The sequence below is a fragment of the Podarcis bocagei genome, assembly GCF_964188305.1.
Source record: "Podarcis bocagei genome assembly, chromosome: 1".
Lineage (NCBI taxonomy): Eukaryota > Metazoa > Chordata > Lepidosauria > Squamata > Lacertidae > Podarcis > Podarcis bocagei.
Genome location: NC_138125.1, coordinates 60,052,074 through 60,075,031, shown reverse-complemented (window position 1 = coordinate 60,075,031; position 22,958 = coordinate 60,052,074). Strand labels below are relative to the sequence as shown.

Genomic DNA, 22,958 nt, shown 5'->3' with positions numbered 1-22,958 from the left:
AGTTCGCCTACTGCTGTTGTTATCCACAGCAGTTACGTTTTAGATGAAAACTTTTCTGTTGTTGAGTTCTTTTAGCTGGAGAAGGCGAACTGTTGCTTTTATGGTGGTTTTATTTTTAATTGCCGGCTGTGATTTCTAAAGAGTGGCTAGCAAATTATTCAAACAAATAAACAATATGGTTCAAAGATGGTGAATACATTTTGAGTCCAACAAAGTGACCCACATTTCCCCACTCCACCCAACAGCGTTGTAAAATTATGTAAATCTGCTGCTGTGGCTGATTATACTAGTTGGCATCTACTGAAGAACCATCTTCCATTTACTTTGCATAGCTTGAACGGGGAAATGGGAATGTGAAACTGTTATGAATCCCTTCTCTGGAGTTTGGTAACACTACCGTAATTACTATATGTTTGGCACTCATTTAGACTTATGACTCTCCCAGACTACTAGCATTTCTAGCACTGAAAGCAGTGAAGACACACAGAGTTATGGATGCTATGGAGATGAACAAATTGTAGCATTGCCTAATTAATATTGAATTATTCATTCCACTGAGTAGCTCAAGAGGGCACCAGAAGCACTGCTATGAAGTAAGATCCAGAAAGCTTCACCATTCTAACGATAGAGCAGATGGTTCAGCCTGCTAAATACTGTATTAAACCCTGTTCTATTGCAATTGTTTCAGAGCTTCATTTACAAAGTGAGGGAGACCATGATTCTTACAGCTTTATGTACTATCTGGCTGCTCATAAAGTGTAAATTTAGAGACTGGTTTAAAAACAAAGGATCCAAAGGGTCAAATTTCCACTGCAACACATACAATGATCACAGCACCTGGCATGTCAAGAAATCTATATCATTTTGCCCACATAGATAAGGTTCAGACAACTTTTTGCATTCTAGTGGCAGAATTAATTATAAAAAGTAGACCAAAAATCTGAAAGAAGGAAAAGCATTTTAAACTATTTTATTTTATGTGAACATTTTAAATTATTTTATGTGAACCGCCCTGAGACCTTCAGGTATAGGGCAGTATAGAAAACAAACAAACAAACAAGAGTTGTACCATGTATTTTATTCATTTCAATATTTGATTTGAAAGGATCACATTTGATGAAGCCAAACAAACTTCACTTCACCAAAGTGAATTCTTTTGTACTCTTAGCTACTGTTATTTCTTATTGGCACAATCTCCCTTCTTCTTCTTTACTGTAAGTGTCCCAATTTTTGAGCATCCATTATAACATTACCTGAACAAAATCACATGGCTTATCACAGCCAAGAAGATTAAATGACAGTCGGGGAAATGGGGCTGAAGACATCAAGAAAAAAAGAAAGGGAAATATCACACAAAAGGGCAGCACTGAAAGAACATAAATGTATTCACATTGAGTGCCAAAAATCACCCAAAACTGGCAACCTTTTTTCAACAGCCACAGAAATTACTACAAATGATGTAAGTAGGCTCAGGTCTACCCTAATTGAAATGGCTTACCAAAATAGAGTAATGCCTGTACAAAGCTAAAGGAGCGACCATGTGCTAGGTGTAGATTGTTGGAGATGCTTCTAATATATTTTAAGATTACAGGAAAATAAATCTCACTCTGCCAGGGGCGGAGGAAGGGGAGTGTGGAGGCAGGCTATCCCGGGTGTCACCCCTGAAGGCAGTAACAAAATACCGGGCCTGCAGCACGCCAGAGCCACGCGTCTCTCCTGGGAGTGACGTGGTGGTTTGGGCGCTCGCAGGCTCCGCACTGCCCCAAACAGTCCGCCCGCTGCCTCCTCCTCACCTGTAGGGCGACTGAGTGGGAGGAGGCAGGCAGACTCCTTGGAGGCCCCACGGAGCGTCCTGCCCCAGCTTACCCTGCCCTGGGGGTGGCTGGCCCCACCTCTGGGCGCAGGGCATGCGCGTCGCCCCAGGCGCCCAATCGACTTGCTCCACCGCTGCACTGTGCACCTGGACTTATCTTAATGCACCAAAGTTAATCTTTCCTACCTGGTGAATCTCTTGCCATCCATTTTCATCTTTGCAACCTACAGTAGCATGTTCATGAAGCAAGAGCTCGCAACAGTATGGATCTCCTCCAACTACGGCAGTGTGATACAACGGTGTCAGTCCACAGCTGTCTTTATAATTGGGAGATGCTCCAAGTTCTAAGAGGGTCTGTAGGTAATGATAGGTTTTGAAGAATTAGACTAATAACTAAACAAAGATGATCTGCAGATACTATGGTTCTTATTTCTGTATAAGGCTATGTACACACCATACATATACTGTTCAAAAAACCCCCGAACATCATGCAGGGGAGGAGAGGGAAGGTCGGTTGGTCAGCCAAGCAGACATGCTTGTGCTGACAGAATGTTTGCTTTAGTGCAACACTGAATTCCTTGCAAAGCTTTAATGAAATTTTGGATTTTGTGATAACGGCAAAACATAACATCTTATACTGTATGTGACCAAGAATGGCAGGTGACCATAGAAACAGTATTGTCAACAAAATTGTTACTTCCAACAGCACATTCAAGTAGGTTTTGAATTTTTCTAGAAGAAATGTTGCTCTTATGTCAATTTATATTTAATGTATTGACTTTGGGATTAGAGTTTTGTTGATTATTGCAAAATGTTGTTAAATGAAACAAAGCATTAAATAATATCCAAAAATGTATAACCTAGCACCTTTCTGACCTAGTAGGTCCCTCATCAGGAAATTTCAAAATACAGACGCTTATTCTTCTGTTCTGCTGTTTGAACAACATGGCCGAAACCCCAACAAATTAAGAAATCCATGCACATTAAGTTTAAAGGGCAAACACTACAAAAGATAGTAACCCGCTGAAATGGATATTCTCTTCCAAAGTCAGATAAATGGCTGTAGCTCTATTCCCATTTTGCACAAACAGGTATTACCTATCAGGCAACAAGGTAAAGTTTCACCACCCTTTTTAGTTCCACCAAAATGAATTCTTTGTTGAAAGCTAATCTTGGAAGTCTGAAGCCAACAAAAGAAACCTTTGAGTGAATGCAGATTAAAAGATCCATTAAGGATGCTGATAATTAACTCAAGCATTTTCCTTCGTACACTCTTCTATATAAAACAATGCATAATGGACATAACATATGAATTACCTTCAGGGTAAGTTGGTTCTTGGCTCTGGCTGCTTTGTGTAATGCTGTCATGCCATCTTTAGCTCTGAAATCTAAATGAGCGCCTCCATTTTTCAGGGCTTTGATAACTTCAACAGTATTGCTAAGTTGAGCTGCCAAAGTCAGTGGGGTTTCTAAAGTGAGAAAGAATGAAAAGAAATAAATAATTATGCAACTCCTCTTAAGTCATATAAAGAATATAAATTCAACTCACTTCATATACACTAGACATTTCTTCTTTGCAATTTACTAAAGATGTGTGTATTTTCTGCTAAAACGTGAGAATTATTTACTTCATACCTCCACTTTCCAAGTCATGATAGTTAGGATCAAGTCCCCGGTCCAGCATCTTTGTTAGTTTTTCAACAGACAGGTGGTGAACGTGGTCCATACATTTTCGAAAATTAGCCTGAAAGATAGCATTATGTGAAATGTTTTACTACTGTAAAATATACAGTTTAGTTATAAGCAACAATCGTCATCTAGTGTGTATCCAAAATCATGTGTAAACATTAATAAAAGTATGCATATGAAACACACCTTACTGCCCATTTACTTTTGGTTTATTATTTTACTATTTTTTAGACTTTATATCTCACTCTTCCTGCAAAAGGAGCCCAGGATGATATGCGTTAAACAGCTATGCATAGGAATCTATTTCATTTATACATCTTTGTGCGCACACATATTAGTAAATGGTGGCAAGTGCACTGCAGGCTTAAAATAATGCTTACCCAGGGCAATAGTGTTAATGAGGCCCATGCAGAGCTTGTCTGAGGCCTGACAGTGTAGGTCCAGCAGGTTCCTGGCATGGCCCCTGGGCTGGCCTAGCCCTCCAGGGCACAGGCCAAGTGTACCTGGCTGCCTCTCACCCACCTGCATGGGCCTGATGTTAATGCTCTATCATAGCCTTCAACAATCCTTCAATATATTAATGATATTAGCCTCTTAATGTTTCACCAGATCAACTAAATAAATGGGGGAAAAAATGTGCACAGTATCAGATCTTATTAACAGCCTGGTTGCTATCTGCATTGTAATTTCCTTAGCTTGTTCCTATTATCAGGGGATTTTAACAAAAGTTGATAAAATACACCTTAAACGACATTTTCTGCTAGTCTTTATTCTTACCACATTAGAGGTTCTTCACTTAGACATACCTTTGTGTGGAGCTTGGCTAGCTGCTTTTCATCAAGATTAAATTGTCTGTACACCCTTTTCTTATACCGAAACTGAAATGGCAACATTATTTGAATGTTACTTTTCATTTTAGAAATATTCTAGAAAAAGAATAGTTATGTTGACTATCATTTTAAAAAGCAACCAGGTAAATGTTAACATGCTTTGAAGGGTCAGTTTCCATAACATTCAAGATACTGGGACAACCAACAGAATGCTTATGAGTTAATTTAGACAGCACACAAAATCATATTTCCGTACTTACAAATTAACCATGGTTTAGAACTGCTTGTCAGCTTTCATTTTTTCCCAGTTCCTTTCTCTATGTGCATCTGTCTGTAGAAACACTTCAGATATCACAAGCCATAGTCTACACAAACCATAGTTTGGAAACTTACTTCAACCATGGTTTCCTATTCTGTTTTGCTGGCTGATTACAAAGCATTATTTGTCCATTTATTAATCACGCCAAACCATATCTTATCATGAACTGAACTTATAAATGTCAAATATCATGGGTGCATGTGCATCCATTAAAAACAGCAGGCCTTTAAAATGCCCAACTATAGTTGATTGTGCCCTATATACTGTATTTTTCCATGTAAAAGACTATATTTTCCCCCAAAATTTTAAAGTTTAAAATTAGGGGTCGTCTTATACACAGAATGTTGCAATTGTTTATTTCTTAATTCTGGGTTCAAAAAATAGGGGTCATCTTATAGAAAAATACGGTATTTTATTGAGTTTCTTTAAAAGTATATGTTTAGGCTTTCATACGCTATGGCACTTTTCATGAGGAATTCTTATGCATAAAGAAGAACACTATGAAGCTTCAAAGTTTGAGTATATTCCGTAAGCAGAAATTTAGGGCAGCACAGCAATAGCACAGCAAAAATTGGGATCAGATGGGTTCAGTTTCTTTCCCTGTTGTTCCTTTTTTTCTCAACTCACCTGTGTTATCACTTTAGACCAGGGATGAGCAAATAAGTCTGTTTCAGGTCTGTATCACTTTTGTGTGCTTTCATTCATTATTTGTTCTGTCCCATTTCTGCATTAATAAATGCTTTAAAAAAATGGTTCAGCACAAAATGCGCATCTAAATACATATTTTAACTTTTCTCACAAGATTCAAATTCCTAACGTATTTTCTCCTAAAACATACATTAAAATAGACACCCCCCTTTGGTGCATGTGTGTTTTAACTGAAAACTACATAGCAAGATTCAGTGTGAAATCTGAAGGATAACAGTCTTCAAATCTGTTCTTTAGTCCAGGAGATAATGTTCTAATTCGGTCTGGATCATAATTCACAATGAATGAATTCCACGAGATCCATACTCTAGACACAAAGAAATGGGTGCTGCTGCAAATAGATGGTTGCATTCTGGCCCAACAGTAAGAAACAAATTGTTTGTGATCACCCAGAATAAACTGACATTCCTGTCCATAGGAGAATATAGTTAACTCCTTCATAAGAAGATGGAATTGTAAGATTTTGTCATTTTGTATTCAAAGATTAGAAAAGAAATGCTTTTTAGAATACACCTGCTATAGTCCCCTGCGGCGTGGCCTGTCAACTCACATAATTATATCTCAAATTTGAAAGCAGTGGAGTTCTATATTCTTGTACCATTCTTCTTTTAAAAATAACCTCACCTCCCCCCACCCCATATTTCTTCATTTAAACTATACAGCAGTTGCTGTTCATGCTCTCAACATGTTGCAATTTCCCCAAAACGTGTAATTATACATTGGCACCAAAGTCAAAAATAGACTTCTGTTTACTAAATGAAATTCAAAAACTACTATGCACAGATGATGAAGAAAAGAAAGATCGTTAGACATGTTGATGAGCAAAATTGCCATCCTTAATCATTTACTTCAAATCTGGAGGAAGAGAAATGACCATTAGTGTTGCCAATGTTTCCTTTTAAAAATAGTCTTGCTGCCCCATTCTCTTTCTTCTTCCCATCTCTTCCCCCTTAGGAAAGAAGACTTAGTCCAGACATCCCTTCCTCATTAACTCTGTGACAGTTGTGTCTAGAAGCAACACTACCAAAAGGTAACTCTTGCTTGTGTTTTTCAAGTGAGACCCTCCTGACCCACAACTGGCTGCAGCCTCTGCTGGGGAAAGCTAACTAGAGCTACAAATTTAGGGCAACCTGGTAGGGAAGCTGCTCTAAAAGTAAGTGAGATCCAAGTGATGAAGCATCTTGGTCCCACTGACAAAGCAAACACAAGGTAACAAACAGAGTTGACAGCTGTGTGAGAAGGGCAGCATGGACTATGTTTCCCCCCTTTTGACCTAACAAATCCCATGCACCAAAGTAATTCTATTCAATATTGACAGGTATGCAAGTAGAAAGTAATGTACAAATATCCCATCTGCTAGACTCTTGGACCTCAGGGGACCAGTTCACTTCTGTTGGCCAAGTTGGCTGACCTGGAGAAGTTCAGAGTTGTTGATGGATGAAGCCTTCAGGGAGGCAATAGTAGCATCCCACTCCCAGGGTCTCAGGGAGTGCAATGTTACTCTGAGGAAGAAGAGACCTACTCCTTGAGAGACTAACAGATACCCTCTCACAGTGAGAAATTTTCTGGGGGAGCAGGAGGCTCCTTGTAGTGTGTAATACCATCATTAGTGGCATAGATAAATTGGGTTGGTGACAAGCAGGCACACTGAATGATTATTTGCCTGCCTGGTGCTGAGGTTGAAGATGTCACACATTGTTTAGAACAGATAGCCTGCTAGGTAGGGCCGAGGAGGAGTCACAGTATATGCTGGCACTAATTTAATGGGGAAATGCGGTTGTCCTGGAAGCAAAATTTAGAGCACTTTGTCAAGGATTACCAAAGAGCAAGAGACATTCTTTACACGATCCTATGTAAATGCCCATCTTATTATCTCCATTATTTCAATTGTAACTTTTCTCAGATCCTCTCTCTCCCCACTCAAAACAGCTTCAGAGTACCAGGATGTGAGTCTTCTGTATATACGTTATACAACTACCTTAGGGTGAAGGGCAGTTAATAAATTAAAATCAACACCAACCTTCATACTGTTGGTACACAAACCTTAAATAAATGATTGTTCATTAAAATACCTCTAAGGTTGGAACACCCTTGTTTACAGGTTGTGGATATTCCATAAGAAGTCTTTCTTCATCCAAAAATTTCCCATCTCTCCCATTGTTCGCAGGCTGAAACAAGCCATAATTGAGAACATCTTTCAAACTTTGATTCAATGTGCAAAGAATTCGCTGTTTTGCTACCCATACAGAAGCTTCAGGATTAAATCTAATACACTTCTGAAAAACACAAAAAGTAGAAAAGGCAGTTAATACACACAAAACATAAATCAATTCACATAAATTATCAGGGCTGCTACATAAGGTGAGTACCTCTTTAATTATTTAATATAAATGCTGATTCTTTATATAAAACAAACAATCTTGTCCATCCCACAAGAGATAAATAATGACATATTTCATATTTTTCTCCTTTACCTAGACATATCATATTTAAACTTTCTGATTCACATTAGATGCTATTAAAGGTAATATATGAACATTTTCAGTATACAGTAGTTACCTGCGGGAACTACCAGCAAAAAGAAAATAATAAGTGGAAGAGGAACTTTGGATTCCAGCCTAGGCTTTCTACCTTCCTCAAATATGATTTTCACCTTGGCATACATATTGAACAGCCCTTATTAACCTCCAGGCAGGCAGTCCATTTAATGTAGTGATATATGAATATGTTTGCTGGCAGACATAACCCCTCCATGGAATAGCTGTGTCTAAACTACAGGGGAAAAAATGTTTGACATGGCCAGTGAACTACTATCAGTGTCTGCAGGCAAAAGAGAGAGTAAAACAATGTCAATTACTACTCGAGAAAGAAATTCCACTGTCAGTGGATAGGACAGCAGAATTGTGGTTAGGTGTTTTGAGTATGTTGCACAGTACAGTAATATTAACAAGAAGAACAACAATTGTGTTACAGTGGTACCTCAGGTTAAGTACTTAATTCGTTCCAGAGATCCGTACTTAACCTGAAACTGTTCTTAACCTGAAGCACCACTTTAGCTAATGGGGCCTCCTGCTGCCGCCACGCCGCCAGAGCACGATTTCTGTTCTCATCCTGAAGCAAAGTTCTTAACCTGAAGCACTATTTCTGGGTTAGCGGAGTCTGTAACCTGAAGCGTATGTAACCTGAAGTGTATGTAACCCGAGGTACCACTGTATCTGAATCGTCTTGCTTGAAGAACAACTGTGGTATGGAAACTGTGTGGCTACTAACTTTCCAGTGTGATGGCTGCTCAGATATAATCATTGTAATTTAGAGAGCAGTGCAAGTTGAATTATAACATGCTGCTTAGAAAACATGCAGTCTTTTTAAAGGTTAAGTACAACTTATCAGGCTTTCCTCAAGTAGTAAGAGACTGCATCTACATCAACTGTTGTAAAATCTGGCATGGACTTCAGCTGAAGATTTGTAGAATGACTGGCTAAACTATTGGGGTGACATTCAACTAAGTTTTACTCAGAGTAGACTCTGAACATGCCTAAATTAAGCCCCTTAATTTCAGTGGGCCTACTCTGTTAAAGCTGGATTAAATATCAAACTTGTTATTAAGATATAAGGTCACAAATCATGACTATACAAAGTGGTCAAAGGAGAGTCTTAGAGCAAGTAAGCCTGTAGCACCCCAGGGACCAGTGGCCATCAGCTCCATTTCAGGATGTGCTGTTCTCAACTATAACTGCTCCATAGCTTCTGCAATAATGGGGACCAGCTTCCTCCCCCACCCAGCTTGGGTTGCAGCATGACAGCTGGTCTCCGGACTGGAACAGGCAGCACACAGAAGCTGCCAAGTATCTGTATCTCTGAATGGAAGACGATAGTGTTGGTGAAGGGGCCCTACTATGCAGTAGCAGACCAGGATCTTGAGCTGCATGGAACGTGCAATGCCAGCCTGAAGCACTGGAAGCCTTGCCCATTCAACTCCCAGTATATTTGAAAAGCACTGATAAACTAGGAGCCCTGTGGATCGTATTCCTTTTGTCCCACCAGGACTACTACCAAAGGAGGTAACTGCTTGCAGCTGAAAATTTTACATCAGGAGCAACTGGGGGGCAGGGGCAGGGCAGGGCCACACTGCAGTCCTGCCAACAGCAGGGTCACTGGTGCCTAACTGGGCAGTGGAGGGCTTTGCAGGCACACTGGCAGCTGAAAGGGATTGGCTTCACCACTGCACCCATTCAGCCTCTACCTTGCCACTGCTGTGTCGCTGCATCAGTGGCAGATTTGAGTACTACAGCATCTTGTGCAAGGCCAAAATTTGGCACCCCACCCCACTCGTGCTGTCATCCCAAAGGCAAGGCTGGGAAAGTACTAACTCGGCTTTGGGAAGGAAGACTCTAGGAACTGCCAGAGCTCTTGTGCCTCCTGTCCAAAGCCACGCTAGGTTTTGAGATGGCACCCCATCAGCTCAGCTCTTGGTGCATGCACATCTGTAAAGGTAAAGGGACCCCTGACCATTAGGTCCAGTCGTGACCGACTCGGGGGTTGCAGCGCTCATCTCGCTTTATTGGCCAAGGGAGCTGGTGTACAGCTTCCGGGTCATGTGGCCAGCATGACTAAGCTGCTTCTGGCGAACCAGAGCAGTGCACGGAAATGCCATTTACCTTCCCGCCAGAGCGGTGCCTATTTATCTACTTGCACTTTGACGTGCTTTTGAACTGCTAGGTGGGCAGGAGCAGGGACTGAGCAATGGGAGCTCACCCCGTCGCGGGGATTCGAACCGCCGACCTTCTGATCAGCAAGTCCTAGGCTCTGTGGTTTAACCCACAGCGCCACCCATGTCCCTGCACACCACTTTTGTTGTTGTTTAGTCGTTTAGTCGTGTCCGACGCTTCGTGACCCCATGGACCAGAGCACGCCAGGCACTCCTGTCTTCCACTGCCTCCCGCAGTTTTGGCACACCACTTACACAGACCTAAATCCACCCCAGCCTGCACCATCCCTGTCGGGAAGATAATGGCACAGCATTGCCATGCCAGCGACTCCTGCTCCTCAGCAAGGGAGGTCACCAGATATTACTTCTACATGATCTAACAAGTCAGAGCCATTTGATTCCCATTAAATGGAATAACCAGTAAAACAGGGGGGATTTGATTTAAATCAAATCAATTTAAATCACTAGTCAATAAGATTTGATTTAAATCTTTTTTTTTAACAGAAATACTTATTCTTGCTGGTGTCATCTTAATATTTACAACTAGAGGAAGGTTTCATTTTTGGAATAATAAATTTTCAGAGCAGTTTTTACAGTTATATCAAAAATTACTGATTTGGTTATACTATTAGAAATACATAGACCGATAATTATGAAATTATTGTGAGGTTTAAAAGTTAACTGTTTATATTTGGACAACTTTTCTGCTGTGCTTTATTGGAAGGAGAAAAACAATCATTTCCTTAATAACAATTTAAACAATTTATTTAACTAAAACAATAACATTATAGCATATATATCTATATTTGTTAACTGATGTGGTTAAACAATTTAAAGAAAAACTTAGACTGAGTTTTAGCACACATGAAAAACTTAAAACAAATCCTTATTTCCTGATGAATAGCCTTTGGACTATAATGTAACTTAAAGAGAAAACTATCTTTAGAAAGATTTTCCCCTAGAAACATTTTATTTTAAAAATCCAATTTAAATTTAAAGAAATCGATTTAAATTTAAAAAAATAAAAATAAAACAACAACACATTGCTTTCTATTCACCCTGCAGTGAAATGCCTGTGGACCGATTCTCTTCTTTTCACTCTCTTGTCCAGCCACATCATCAATGTATGGGAAAGAAAACAGACACAACATGCCAGATGGTACTTCTCTACAGACAGCAGCAAATGAGCAACACATCCACTGTCTCAGGCCGGAACCTGGAACACCCCTATGCCTCTGGGGCAAACACTGTACTCTCAGCATCAAACTAGATGTGGAAAAAAGCAACCACAATTGTTTATTCATGTGTTTGCCTCATTCACATATAAAGCATATGAGGATCCATTTTTTTACATTAAAAGGGGTGCAGAGATGAAGACACTGCTTTCCCAGCTACCTGCCCACAGTCAATTACTTCAAATCTGGGAAAAGCGGAAAAATGTACTACTAGTAGGAGGCAAGGCAGGAGAAGGATTTAGCTCCCTACACCTATGTGCACCTTTTAATGTTAAAAAAAACAAAACCCACCCAGATCTGTCATATCTAATTTGACTCTCAGATTCTGCAGCACTGAATGCCACCTAAGAGATAAGACACTGCTTTTAGCTAGAAGAGAGCACTCATTCTGTCTACATCAACATAATTTACAGTATATTTTGCCAGACTAACCGTTTTAGTCAAAAAAGGGAAAAATAATGAAACAATGTGATGGAATAGCAGACGATATTATAATGTGTCACATCTACCAGATAGTTGTAAAATGCAAATGTAGGCAATCGGAAAACTGTTTCCAGAGAATGAATGGTGATCTAGCACAGGTCACAGTTCCAGGTAAAGGCAATAATTAACTCCTGGCAAATAGTCAAGGCTAAAACTGGTAAGGTGAACATAAGAGATTAAAATGATGTCGGGATTTTGTAGTCCTGCTACCCTGTGCACTTTGGCATCTCACTGGTTTCAATGGGAGAGTTATACACATGCCCAAATCTCCCTCTCTGAAATCAATAAGACTAAAAAAACACTTAATTGTGCCCTCCATTTATCCCCCAGTTTGCTGTGAATTTAGTTTCAAGTCCCCAACCATGCCTGTATTGAATAAAACCAAATGTCACTACAGTGGAGCCTCAGGTTACGTTGCCTCTGGTTTATGTCACCCTCGGCTTGAGACAGGCACAAACCAAGAAGTACCAGAACAGGTTACTTCCAGGTTTGCACCGTTCGTGCACGTGCAGAAGAGCTAAATCATACTAAATCGCACATGCACAGATGCGATGCATCGTTTTTGGGTTGCCTCCGGAACAGATCCCTGCCGTAACCCGAGGTTCCACTGTGTTGTCCTAATCTTTTTCCTGACTTATTTCTGATATACATAATTATTTTATTTTATTTACTTTTTAAAATACCATAATCAATTAAAGTAATGATTCTTGCAGCACTAAATCTGTGACTAAAATAGAAAATTAATGAGGACATACACATATTTCCTGTCGGCCCAAAGTACCCTTCCATCTCACCAGATGGTTCTTGCACTACCCATCACTTAGGAGTAAGAAAACCACATTCCTCATTTCATTTTTGTTGCATAGAATATGCATAGAAACATCCACAAAAGGTGAGGATTTAACTCCCTGTATTCTAGATAGCCTCTTCTTGCCAGATATGAATGAGCAAATGAAAGAATGCATGCAGTAATGATTTTCAGTCTACTTACCAAAGTAACATGCACAAGGTACATTACGCCTTCCATCTTAGTTAATGTAGAAAACAAAACTGCTCTAAAATTATTGCCATACCCTATAGCTTCAGTTTATGCTTCTATGATTCTACATGACAGAACTACTACCTACATGCTTTAATCATTAAACATCCTGACCAGACTCTGACATAGTTTAATTGACTACTTCAGCTCAAATCTGATGTATGGCCTTGGTCAATAAACTTTTTAATGGAGTTCACCTTACCGTCTGCTGTAGGTCAGGTATTATAATCCGCATCACTAATGTATTGCTCTTGGAGTCTTCCATTCTGCTACTTGGCTTCTCTGCGGTAGCCCTGATAGTATCGTAAATGGTTTCTTCTTTGGAGCTGTCCGATTCAGATTCCACTGAATAGTCTGAAAAACTCTGAGCCATCTCATCTTCACTTGACGTTGGACTGCGAGGCATGTTCAGCACCTCTTACTGCATTTGGCTAAAATAGACAAAGTCAAAATCAAATTATATAGGTTAAATTCTGAATGTAGTTCAGGCAGCAGAAAGGGAGTAGGGTTGGGGTTTTTTTAATCTATATAAATATTTTATCTATTTCTATTTATCAGTCAAACCAGTGTAACTGAGATATAAAAACATTTGCAGTTTAATAAAATGTGACAGAGGATGGAAAACATGGTATAATGCCCATATATATTTCAGCCCGATTTCTTTAATAGGAGCATTGGAAGAATAGCATGCAGTCCATATCATGTTAGATTTGTCCTTTTCAAAGCCATGGCAAAAGTTTATTTATTTGTCTATCTGTTTATCTATCTGTAAACATCCACATAGTTAACGGCCATTATAGAAAACAACTAAAAGTTAATCGGCTATTGAAATATCATATAAAACACATCAAACTTGCATGATTATTTCAATAAATAGAAGCAGCCGCAGCAGCAACACCGGCAGCAATATGGCCAATGATCAATAGTAGCTTCTTCAGGCATTCAAATAATGTATGTGAGGGTAAGGACCAGGATTGTAGCAGGAGCCCCTATGTTCATTCATATGGACAAGGTCTATGCAGACTTTCAGAACTAACATGCATACATCTGGGTGGCGACTGAAGCCATGATCCTGCTGGCTCCCCACAAACATACGTCCCTTGCATGTATTCAGTGGTCTAGTGTCTCAGACTCTGTTCCCTATTCCTAAAATGCAAATTATAATTACAATGACCAACTCTGGTAAGGTTTATTATTTAATTATTAAATTGGTATACCTGATTTGCAACATAAAAACACAAAATACATAACAAAACAAAAACAAACTAGTAACACCCACTCCCACAATAACTTGATTACAGGGAAATGTTTTCACTTGGCGCCTAAAGATATGTAAGGAAAGCCTCCCTGGGTAGAGCATTCCACAAACAGGGAGCCACCACCGGAAAGGCCCATTCTCATATTCTCAGTGGTCAGGGATGATGGGAATTGTAGTCCCAAAACATCTGGTGTCAGTCAGGGTCCTACCCTCCCAAGCCAGGTGGAAGAGGCCTGCAAGGCAAGAAGCAGATCTTCCAGGACTCACAGACAAAATAAAGGTAATTAACAGTAGCAGCTGTTTGCTGTGTACTTTGCCAATATTGTAAAATGATCTTATTTGTGGCAACAGTTTTATACATTCGAGCAATGCTATCTTGTATGCAGTTACTTCAGATATAATAAATCCATATTTAATAATACATGTTAAAACATTGCTTTGAAATTCCGTGTTTGAGAAGAAATCAATTTACATTGGCTTTCTTTTGAGCAGAGAATTCCTCGAGGGGATATTTCATTTTAGTATGCTTCAATGAGTTGTGGATTAATACAGCTCTCTGAAGTATTGTCCCTTAAATTCAACAGAGAGCATAAACACTGCACTGGCTTCTCTGTTCTCCCACAGACAAATGAAAATTTTTTTGGCCTGCCTGCACCATTTAAAAAGATAAAGCAAACTTCAACATGGCTAGAAGTCAAAAGATATTTTAAATATCAGTTTTCCCCCTCCATAAAAAGCAGCTTGGATGCATAGTTCAATGGGAACTCCAGTGTAGAGGGGGGTAAATTGCATTTGCACAGCCTACAGAAGTAGAACTGAGCTGCGCAATATTCATGACTTACGCTGAATGCATTTGCGAAGGGGAGCACACTCTTAAACTAAGAGGAATCAAATAGACAAGTTTTGTTTATTTAATACATTTATGCCCCATATTTCCAAAGATTTATCGAATTATTCATAATGTGATATCAGGAGCTGGAGTCAGGTGTAGGTCAGCAATAAAAAACACTGTCAGTGAAGTTAATGCTTTATTCCAAGGTTTCCCCCCCAAGCAATCAGAGACTGTGGCTGCACACAACCAATCTCTCCTCTGCTCTTTTCATTCCTCTGCATGTTCTGGGAGACGGGGGGGGGGGCTGGTCGCAAGAGGAGAAGGAGACTCCCTGCACTCTTTGGCAGCTGGCCTCATCTCTGTCTCTTTGCCCTCCTCCTCTCCAGCCTCTGAATCCCGCTTCTTCCTGATCACCCAACCCTATTACCTCTCCTGCTTCCAACACCTCTTCCTCAGAGTCTGCTCCCGCTCCTTCTGATTACTCATCATCATCCCACCACCAGTCCTCTGGCCCCCAGCCTTCTTCCCATGGGGGTTTCCTAGCTGGTGCCTCCCACCACTCCATGGCATCCAGCCAGTCCACGACATCTGGAGAATTTGGACAGAAAGAAGTTGTTCCTCCTTTGTCATATATAAGTACACAATGGCCTGGTTCACACATTATGGTAGGCCAAACTATGGCTTACCAGGACCGCATGAAAATGTGGACTCCTGACAAGCAGCCTGCATTCACTTTGCTCCTCTGCATTCTTCTTTACTCCTGCGCTACAGTGAACTAAGTCAAGGTCTGGCTTAGTGTATCTTTGCACCACAGCTAATAATGAGCTGCAGTTTGTTTGTGTGGTACGAATGTAAAAAAGAGAGAGCAGAGCAGAGTCGTTTAGCTGTAAAAGCTTCTACGGGACGCTGCACTTTTGTGTGGCCTCAGTAAGCCATAGTTTGGCTATTTGTGACATAGACACATCATTGACATTAAGCCAGTGTCAGAACCTGAGATAGATATAATGCTTTGTACTCAAGGGCTGGCTCAAAGACAACCTTGTGAAAACATTTTCATAATTGTTTTATCACACTGAGTCATCTTTTAGTAAATGACCCCATCACTCATGGCCTGAAAACACATTTAAGGAGGCTTGCTAGGAAAAATTCTGAAGGGAGAAAGAAAGTAAAAGGCAGACTTTTGTTTCTTGTGGTCCAGTTTGCACACAATTTTCAATCATAGTTTATTTCAGTAAATGAGCAGCATGCTTATTAGATACTGTTGAACTTGCTCTTTCCAAAGCCAGGAGGCAGCAAACCAGAGGTTGGCTTACCAATAGCAGATGTGGCCTCTTTTCCCCAAGTAAACCAAGTGGTAAGACAAAGAACAAATCTTGAATTTTTGCTTGTGGTTTGTTTGAAGAGAAACAGAATTCAAGCAACAGTTCACATATAATGCTAAACCAGCCTTTGGTTTTTTCCCCCTTCCAGCTTTCATCAGCATGCTGCTCATTCACATTGAACCCCAATTTACTTTTAACTATGATTTAACATTATGCACAAATCAGGCCAGAAATGGCTTCAGACATAATTGCTTTCTCTGCGAGCTCCAAGATTTATAGAAACAGTGGCACTAAGAGTGTAAATGAAGAATAGGTGTTTTTGTAATCCAATCTTTTGCATTACAGGAATAAACATATTAAATGCTGATTTCAATCTTCATTAAATACACACAGAGAGAAGGATTTTATTTCTATTGCAATATATGGATACATTAGTGGTGCAGATTTACTAAACAATGTTACTGCAAATGTTACAGAATTGCATTAACACATCATTAAGATGTGATGAACACCAGCATGAGAAAGAAATTTAAATTGTTCATTCTAGCTAGCAGATTGGCATACTCTAAAAGCACACAAATGAGTAGTTCGGCACAGAAACAACTATGCCTCTAATTTATAAAACTTGCTGAGTATTATTTTTAAACTTTTTAATAACATCTTCTTAAAATACTTTCTTTTCCTTAAAGCTTTTAAAATGCAACCAATGCAAAAGTTTAGATCTAAAGAACTAAACTCCACTTGATTTTAGGGATGGTGCTAACATTTGCATTTTCTTGTCTTGGAAATGTAAATCGGAGGCACTTGCCTCAGGTACTAGAGTAGCTTTACAAGTCCAAAGGTTCTTCCGTGGCTCATAGCACACATGCTATCTCACATCCTCTATACCACCTGGTCTTCATCTCCTGATGCTAGAGAACAGACGTTCTCTCATACATGGCCCACTGTTGATTCTCACATGTATCTGATAAAGGAGCATATATTTCAGGTACAAATTACAGTAGTGCCCCCTGCTGAATTCAAAAACAGCTGGGCTACAGAGAAACTGTGTTGCTTGATCAGCCAGGAGAGAATGGGTACTTAATAATTTACGTAGAAATTCAACTCTCCACTGAATGTCTTATTCATTTACAATGTTTTAATCCCACTTTTCATTCCAGAGACCTTCAAGGTGGCTTTTGATGACTGGAGAGTGGAACTCCTAGGTTGGAATTCAATACCAGTGGTAAGGCAATGATTCCACCATCACAAGGATTTCTGTCTGCACAATGCGATGTTCTCCTCTTCTCCTTCCTGCCCCCCCACGTACCCTTAAATCTGTTCTAGGGGTTCCCTCAACCCCCTGGTGATGTTTAGAGGGAGCAGGGCATGCGGGGGAGGGGAGTTCCATTGCACAGGAGGGAATCTTTGTGCTGGCAGGACTCATTCGTAGAATACTATCCCTAGTATTTTGTAGATTAGTATATACAAAACACATTTCTTAGATGACAACTATAGTGACGTAAGGTATTGCTCCTGTGATTTATATGCCATGAACTGCTTGCTTCATTAGCACTTACCACAATAATGTTCCTTGCCCCTTCCCCCTTTCTTCCCTTATACTGCTCTTTATTGTCTTACCAACTTCAATGAAGACAAAAGACTAGACCAGCTACCAAACAATGATGACATGAATTATTAGGAACTCCTTTTGTTTCAGGTAATTTGATAAGAGCTATAGAGTTCATATATTTGTTTTCCTGGATTTCAAAGTGTGTGGTGTTTTTTAAATTTTTATTATAAATTATTATTTCTCTATATTTTATCATTTTGTTATTGTTAAAGGTAATAGAGAATCACACTTAGTTACTGGTTTAAAAAAACTGAAGCTAGCAGGAACCTTAAGACTGAATGATACATTATGACATAAACACAGGGTTCCAAAAAAAGGCTTGCCTCCTTTTCATGCAAAAGCCCCCTGACAGCTTTCTGAGACTAGGCTGTGAGATGGGGAAATGATTGGCAGGTGAGATGGCATTTGCAGGGAGAACTGGTAAACAAAGGAAAGGTTTCTCCTTCCAATTTCCCCCTACAAATACACCTCCTACATTCACATCACCTTGGCAAGAACATATATTTGAACAGGCAACAACCGATTAACACACATGCAAATGATGCACAATCGTACACACACAAATGGTGCTGAACCCAGAAAGGGTGGGGCAGGGCATGTTTATATGTGTTCCGCCAATGGGTGCAGAGGCTGGGAATGAACCCCACACACAAAATGATTGACAACTATAGTTTCACTCATAGGCAATATCAAATTTCATCCACTGTGGTTGGCCACAGTGAGAAAGAGAATGCTGGATTACATACACCTTTGTTCTATTCCAGTAGGATTGTACCATGAGATCTCGCAATGGTATCCCAAAGCAAGGCAGAGATCTTAAAAGCTCTTTTCGCCCTGGGTAACCCCAAGCAAACCCTTCCTTGGAGTGATTTCAATCAGCCCGCCAAACACAAATTAATATGTGCCATCTTCATTGCATCATTTTAATAATTCCTCATCTTAACATCTCCAGTACCGTCTACATTTCAGGGACAAGAGGATCCTATTTATACAATTTCAAGGCTAAACTCTATCACAAAACAACTTTCCTGTAAAACTTTTCTTTTTAGATACAGGTAGGTAGCTGTGTTGGTCTGCTGCAGTCGAAACAAAATTAAAAAATTCCTTCCGGTAGCACCTTAGAGACCAACTAAGTTTGTTATTGGTATGAGCTTCTGTGTGCATGCACACTTCTTCAGATACAGTGGTGCCTCGCAAGACGAAATTAATTCGTTCCGCAAGTTTTTTCTTCTTGCGAGTTTTTCGTCTTGCGAAGCACGGTTTCCCATAGGAATGCATTGAAAATCAATTAATGCGTTCCTAGGGAAACCGCCTTCAGACCAGGTCCGGGGACAGTCTGTCCCCCGACCTCTTCTGAAGGCTGGCGGTGGGAAGAAAAGCCCTTCTTCCCACCTCCCGCCCCGCAAGCTCCGGGGACAGGAGGGCTTTGCTGCCGACCGCCAGCATTTTAAAAGCCCCTGCTGTCCCGGGGCGATTTTAAAATGCTGGCGGGCGGGAGCGAAGCCTCCGCTGTCCCGGGGAGATTTTAAAATGCTGGCGGGCGGGAGCGAAGCGTTCGCTGCCGACCCCCAGCATTTTAAAATCTCCCCGGGACAGCAGAGAAGCTCCGCCCCGCTCCCGGTGGCCGTGCAGAGCTGCCTGCAGTCCCGGGACGGCAGGCAGCTCTGCGCCGCCATCCCGAGCGGGACGCTAAGATTTTAAGATCGCCCGGGGCAGCGGAGAAGTCTCCGCTGTCCCGGGAAGGCAGGCGGTCAGGAGCAAAGACTTTTGCCCCCCCACCGGCCTTCAGAAGAGGTCCAGGACCTCTTCTGAAGGCCGGCTGTGGGCGAAAGTCTTTGCTCCCGACCGCCAGCAATTTAAAACAGGTCCCCGGAGATTTCCCTATGGGCTTTCGTCTTGCGAAGCAAGCCCATAGGGAAATTCGTCTTGCGAAGCGCCTCCAAAACAGAAAACCCTTTCGTCTTGCGGGTTTTCCATCTTGCGAGGCATTCGTCTTGTGGGGTACCACTGTACACTGAAACAGAAGTCACCAGACCCTTATATAAAGTGAGAGGGTGGGGAGCGGTATTACTCAGAAGGGTGGTGTAATACCCCTCCCCACTCTCTCTGAGTAATTGTAGGGGGTTCAACAAGATGACCCTTGGTTATTGTCAGTTGTTGTAGCTTGTTGTAGCTTGTTGTAGCTTACCCTGCCCCAATGCCCTGCTTACAGTTATGAAGAGTGTTCTTATGTTATGAATGGTTTGTGTCACCATTAAGAAAAAGAGGTGGGAATAGGCCAATATGCATATGGACTGTCCCTGGATAAAGTGACTTTTCTTCTTTGAGCTTCTAAGTTTTTAACCTAGCTCAAGGTGTCATCTGAACTAGCCCAGATGTTTAACTGATAATCAATCACAGCCAGTCCATTATTTGAAAAATAAGACTTTAGAGCCGTCTTGCCCAAAATGGCAACTAGACATTCCATTTTGGCCACTGAAAGCCTGGTTTAAGGAGCCATTTGGCACCTGGCTTATATATCTGAGTTTCTAACACTGTCGCAGAATAAGGAAAGTACTGCCTATATTTCATTATGAGAAATAACAGTGCTTTGCCCTTTTGTTTTAAAAAATGCTTTCTACTGTCTTTATGCATAATGGGTGAAATAATCTTTCTTTACAAAATTATTCCTTCCCCCATTCCCCATGAATTTTTGCTTTCGCTAAAGCACATTATCTTTCAAGTCTGTACTCTCAGCCTATACTTTGATATGAAAATATAAAAAGGCTTTAAAATACTGGAAAAGGAAAGGGCATAAGGGATTAAATAACATTTCTAACATAATAGACTATAAAAAGCTTACAGAAGGTATTCTGCCCAAGCCCAGGTCCCTAGTGTTAAAGAAGCACAGATGCTTATTAATTTTATATTTGTGCATTTACTTAGTTTTACTCTCTGTCCAAGAGGAAAGTATTTTTTATTGTCCACCTACAAGTGGACTACATCAATGAGATATGCAAGGCTAGAGTTGCTAAGTATGTGAAATCAAGGCATTCAGGGGATTCTTCCTTTGTTTCCAACAGAATATCCGCTGGCAAAATCTACTATAAGTACAAGTGAAAGGACTTTCTCATTACACAAACAGTAATAATAGGCACATTCAACAGGTAGATCATAATCTACCGGTAGATCACTGGACGTTTGTGGTAGATCACTGTCTCCCCCAAAGAAGCTCCCCAAAAAAAGCTCAAGAACTTTGACATGAACCCCGAAAAAAGGGGGGTAGATCACTGCTAGATTTAACTCTGTGAGATCGCAGCTTCTTGGGAGTTGGCCACCCCTGATCTATAATATCTCTCATCTTTGTTGTTGTTGTTGTTGTTGCTGCTGCTGCTGCTGCTGCTGCTGCTGTTGCTGTTGCTGTTGCTGCTGCTGCTGTTGTAAAAAGGCTCCCACAGCAGCCCTGCCCTCGGGCTCACAGTCTGAGAGCCAGGACACAAAAGGGAAAGAGACTGGAAGGTAGGATGAAAAAAGCAAGCTCAGGCACTAGTTCTTAGTCACAGCGATTTTGCAGTGAACAAAAGGAACGAAAAAGTTTGAAAAGGGGGAACTAAACACTGCTGGTCTTTCAGCAGAGGCAGTGGAGGGGACCTGCATTCCTGACTCACCCTCTGATATAACTTGATGGAGGAATAGCTGTTGATGGTTGAGAGAGAGACCTGTTGTTCATTCAGCAGAGCCAATGGAGAGGCCCTGCAATGCCACCTCCTGCTCTCATTATATAAATAGCCTTGAGATGTTTAAAAATGTACAATAAAATATACATAAAATATTACATAACTCTATAATCCCAACCCAGCCTCACATTATGATGCCTTATGAGGAACGGCTAAGGGAGCTGGGCATGTTTAGCCTGGAGAAGAGGAGGTTAAGGGGTGATATGATAGCCATGTTCAAATATATAAAAGAATGTCACATAGAGGCGGGAGAAAGGTTGTTTTCTGCTGCTCCAGAGAAGCGGACACGGAGCAATGGATCCAAACTACAAGAAAGAAGATTCCACCTAAACATTATGAAGAACTTCCTGACAGTAAGAGCTGTTTGACAGTGGAATTTGCTGCCAAGGAGTGTGGTGGAGTCTCCTTCTTTGGAGGTCTTTAAGCAGAGGCTTGACAACCATATGTCAGGAGTGCTCTGATGGTGTTTCCTGCTTGGCAGGGGGTTGGACTCGATGGCCCTTGTGGTCTCTTCCAACTCTATGATTCTATGATTCTATGATTCATTACAGGGACTTAACTCCCTCTTTCACCACTGAGAAGTAATAAAAACTTATTACATCCATCTTAAATAGATGAATAATTGCTTCCACATACACATTATTAAAAGAGTGGGCAAAACACTTTTCTAAATCCCTGTCCATATTTATTGGCACTCCAAGAATCTTCTGTCACTTGGTGCTTTCCTTACATAAACACATTAATAGCAGACAGAAAGGCCTGTTCAACCTTTCTCCATGAATACAAACCGTGCATGGAGAAGAGGACAGCAGGACTATGTTGCTGACCTCAGCCTCAATAACCTGCAAATGTGGAAGGTCTCAGGTATTTATGCACTTGCCAATTAATTTCTACCAAGAGGGATTGGCAACAAAATGTTGCAGTGCAGAGTGCTCCTGTTCTGGTTCCCAGACCGTCATTCAGTCTTCCAGGATACAGTATTCCATTCCATTTCCCCACCCTGCTTATTTGATTTCCCCCCTCAATGGATACCTAGTTACTGGGCATTCACAATTATCTCTAGGCTATTTGGGGTGGTTGCCCCTTCAGGTTTTATTCATCCTAGAAGATTTGTTGTACTTCTCTAGTTTCACGGTGACCTTGTTTTGGCTTCAATTCTGTCAGAGCTATAACAGGAACTCATTTATCTAACATTTTAGAAATGATTTTTGAATTGCGAACAGTGCTCCTGAATGTTACAATTTAAAGTAGCAGTTGTGAAACATTTCTAATATATATTAAATGAAGAGATAATGCATACCCTTTGTGGGCTGTTTCCATCCCCTACAGATTATCATTATTTGTGTTATAGTTTTATAGCACAACACCCATCCTCCTTGCCTTCCTACAATACC

General features: G+C 40.7%; 1 protein-coding gene across 5 annotated transcripts in view; it reads right to left on the bottom strand.

Annotated features, from left to right (window-relative positions):
- Positions 1–22,958, bottom strand: part of SHANK2 (SH3 and multiple ankyrin repeat domains 2) — a 358,950-nt gene that overhangs the window by 305,564 nt on the left and 30,428 nt on the right. For all 5 annotated transcript variants that reach the window (XM_081163208.1, XM_081163210.1, XM_081163205.1 and 2 more), the window contains exons 2-7: positions 13,027–13,255; positions 7,432–7,635; positions 4,309–4,380; positions 3,449–3,557; positions 3,131–3,282; positions 2,000–2,167 (exon numbers count right to left, since the gene is read on the bottom strand). In XM_081163208.1, the coding sequence (XP_081019334.1) occupies positions 2,000–2,167; positions 3,131–3,282; positions 3,449–3,557; positions 4,309–4,380; positions 7,432–7,635; positions 13,027–13,230 (909 nt within the window). In that variant the 5' untranslated portion in view covers positions 13,231–13,255. The remainder of the gene's footprint in view (positions 1–1,999; positions 2,168–3,130; positions 3,283–3,448; positions 3,558–4,308; positions 4,381–7,431; positions 7,636–13,026; positions 13,256–22,958) is intronic.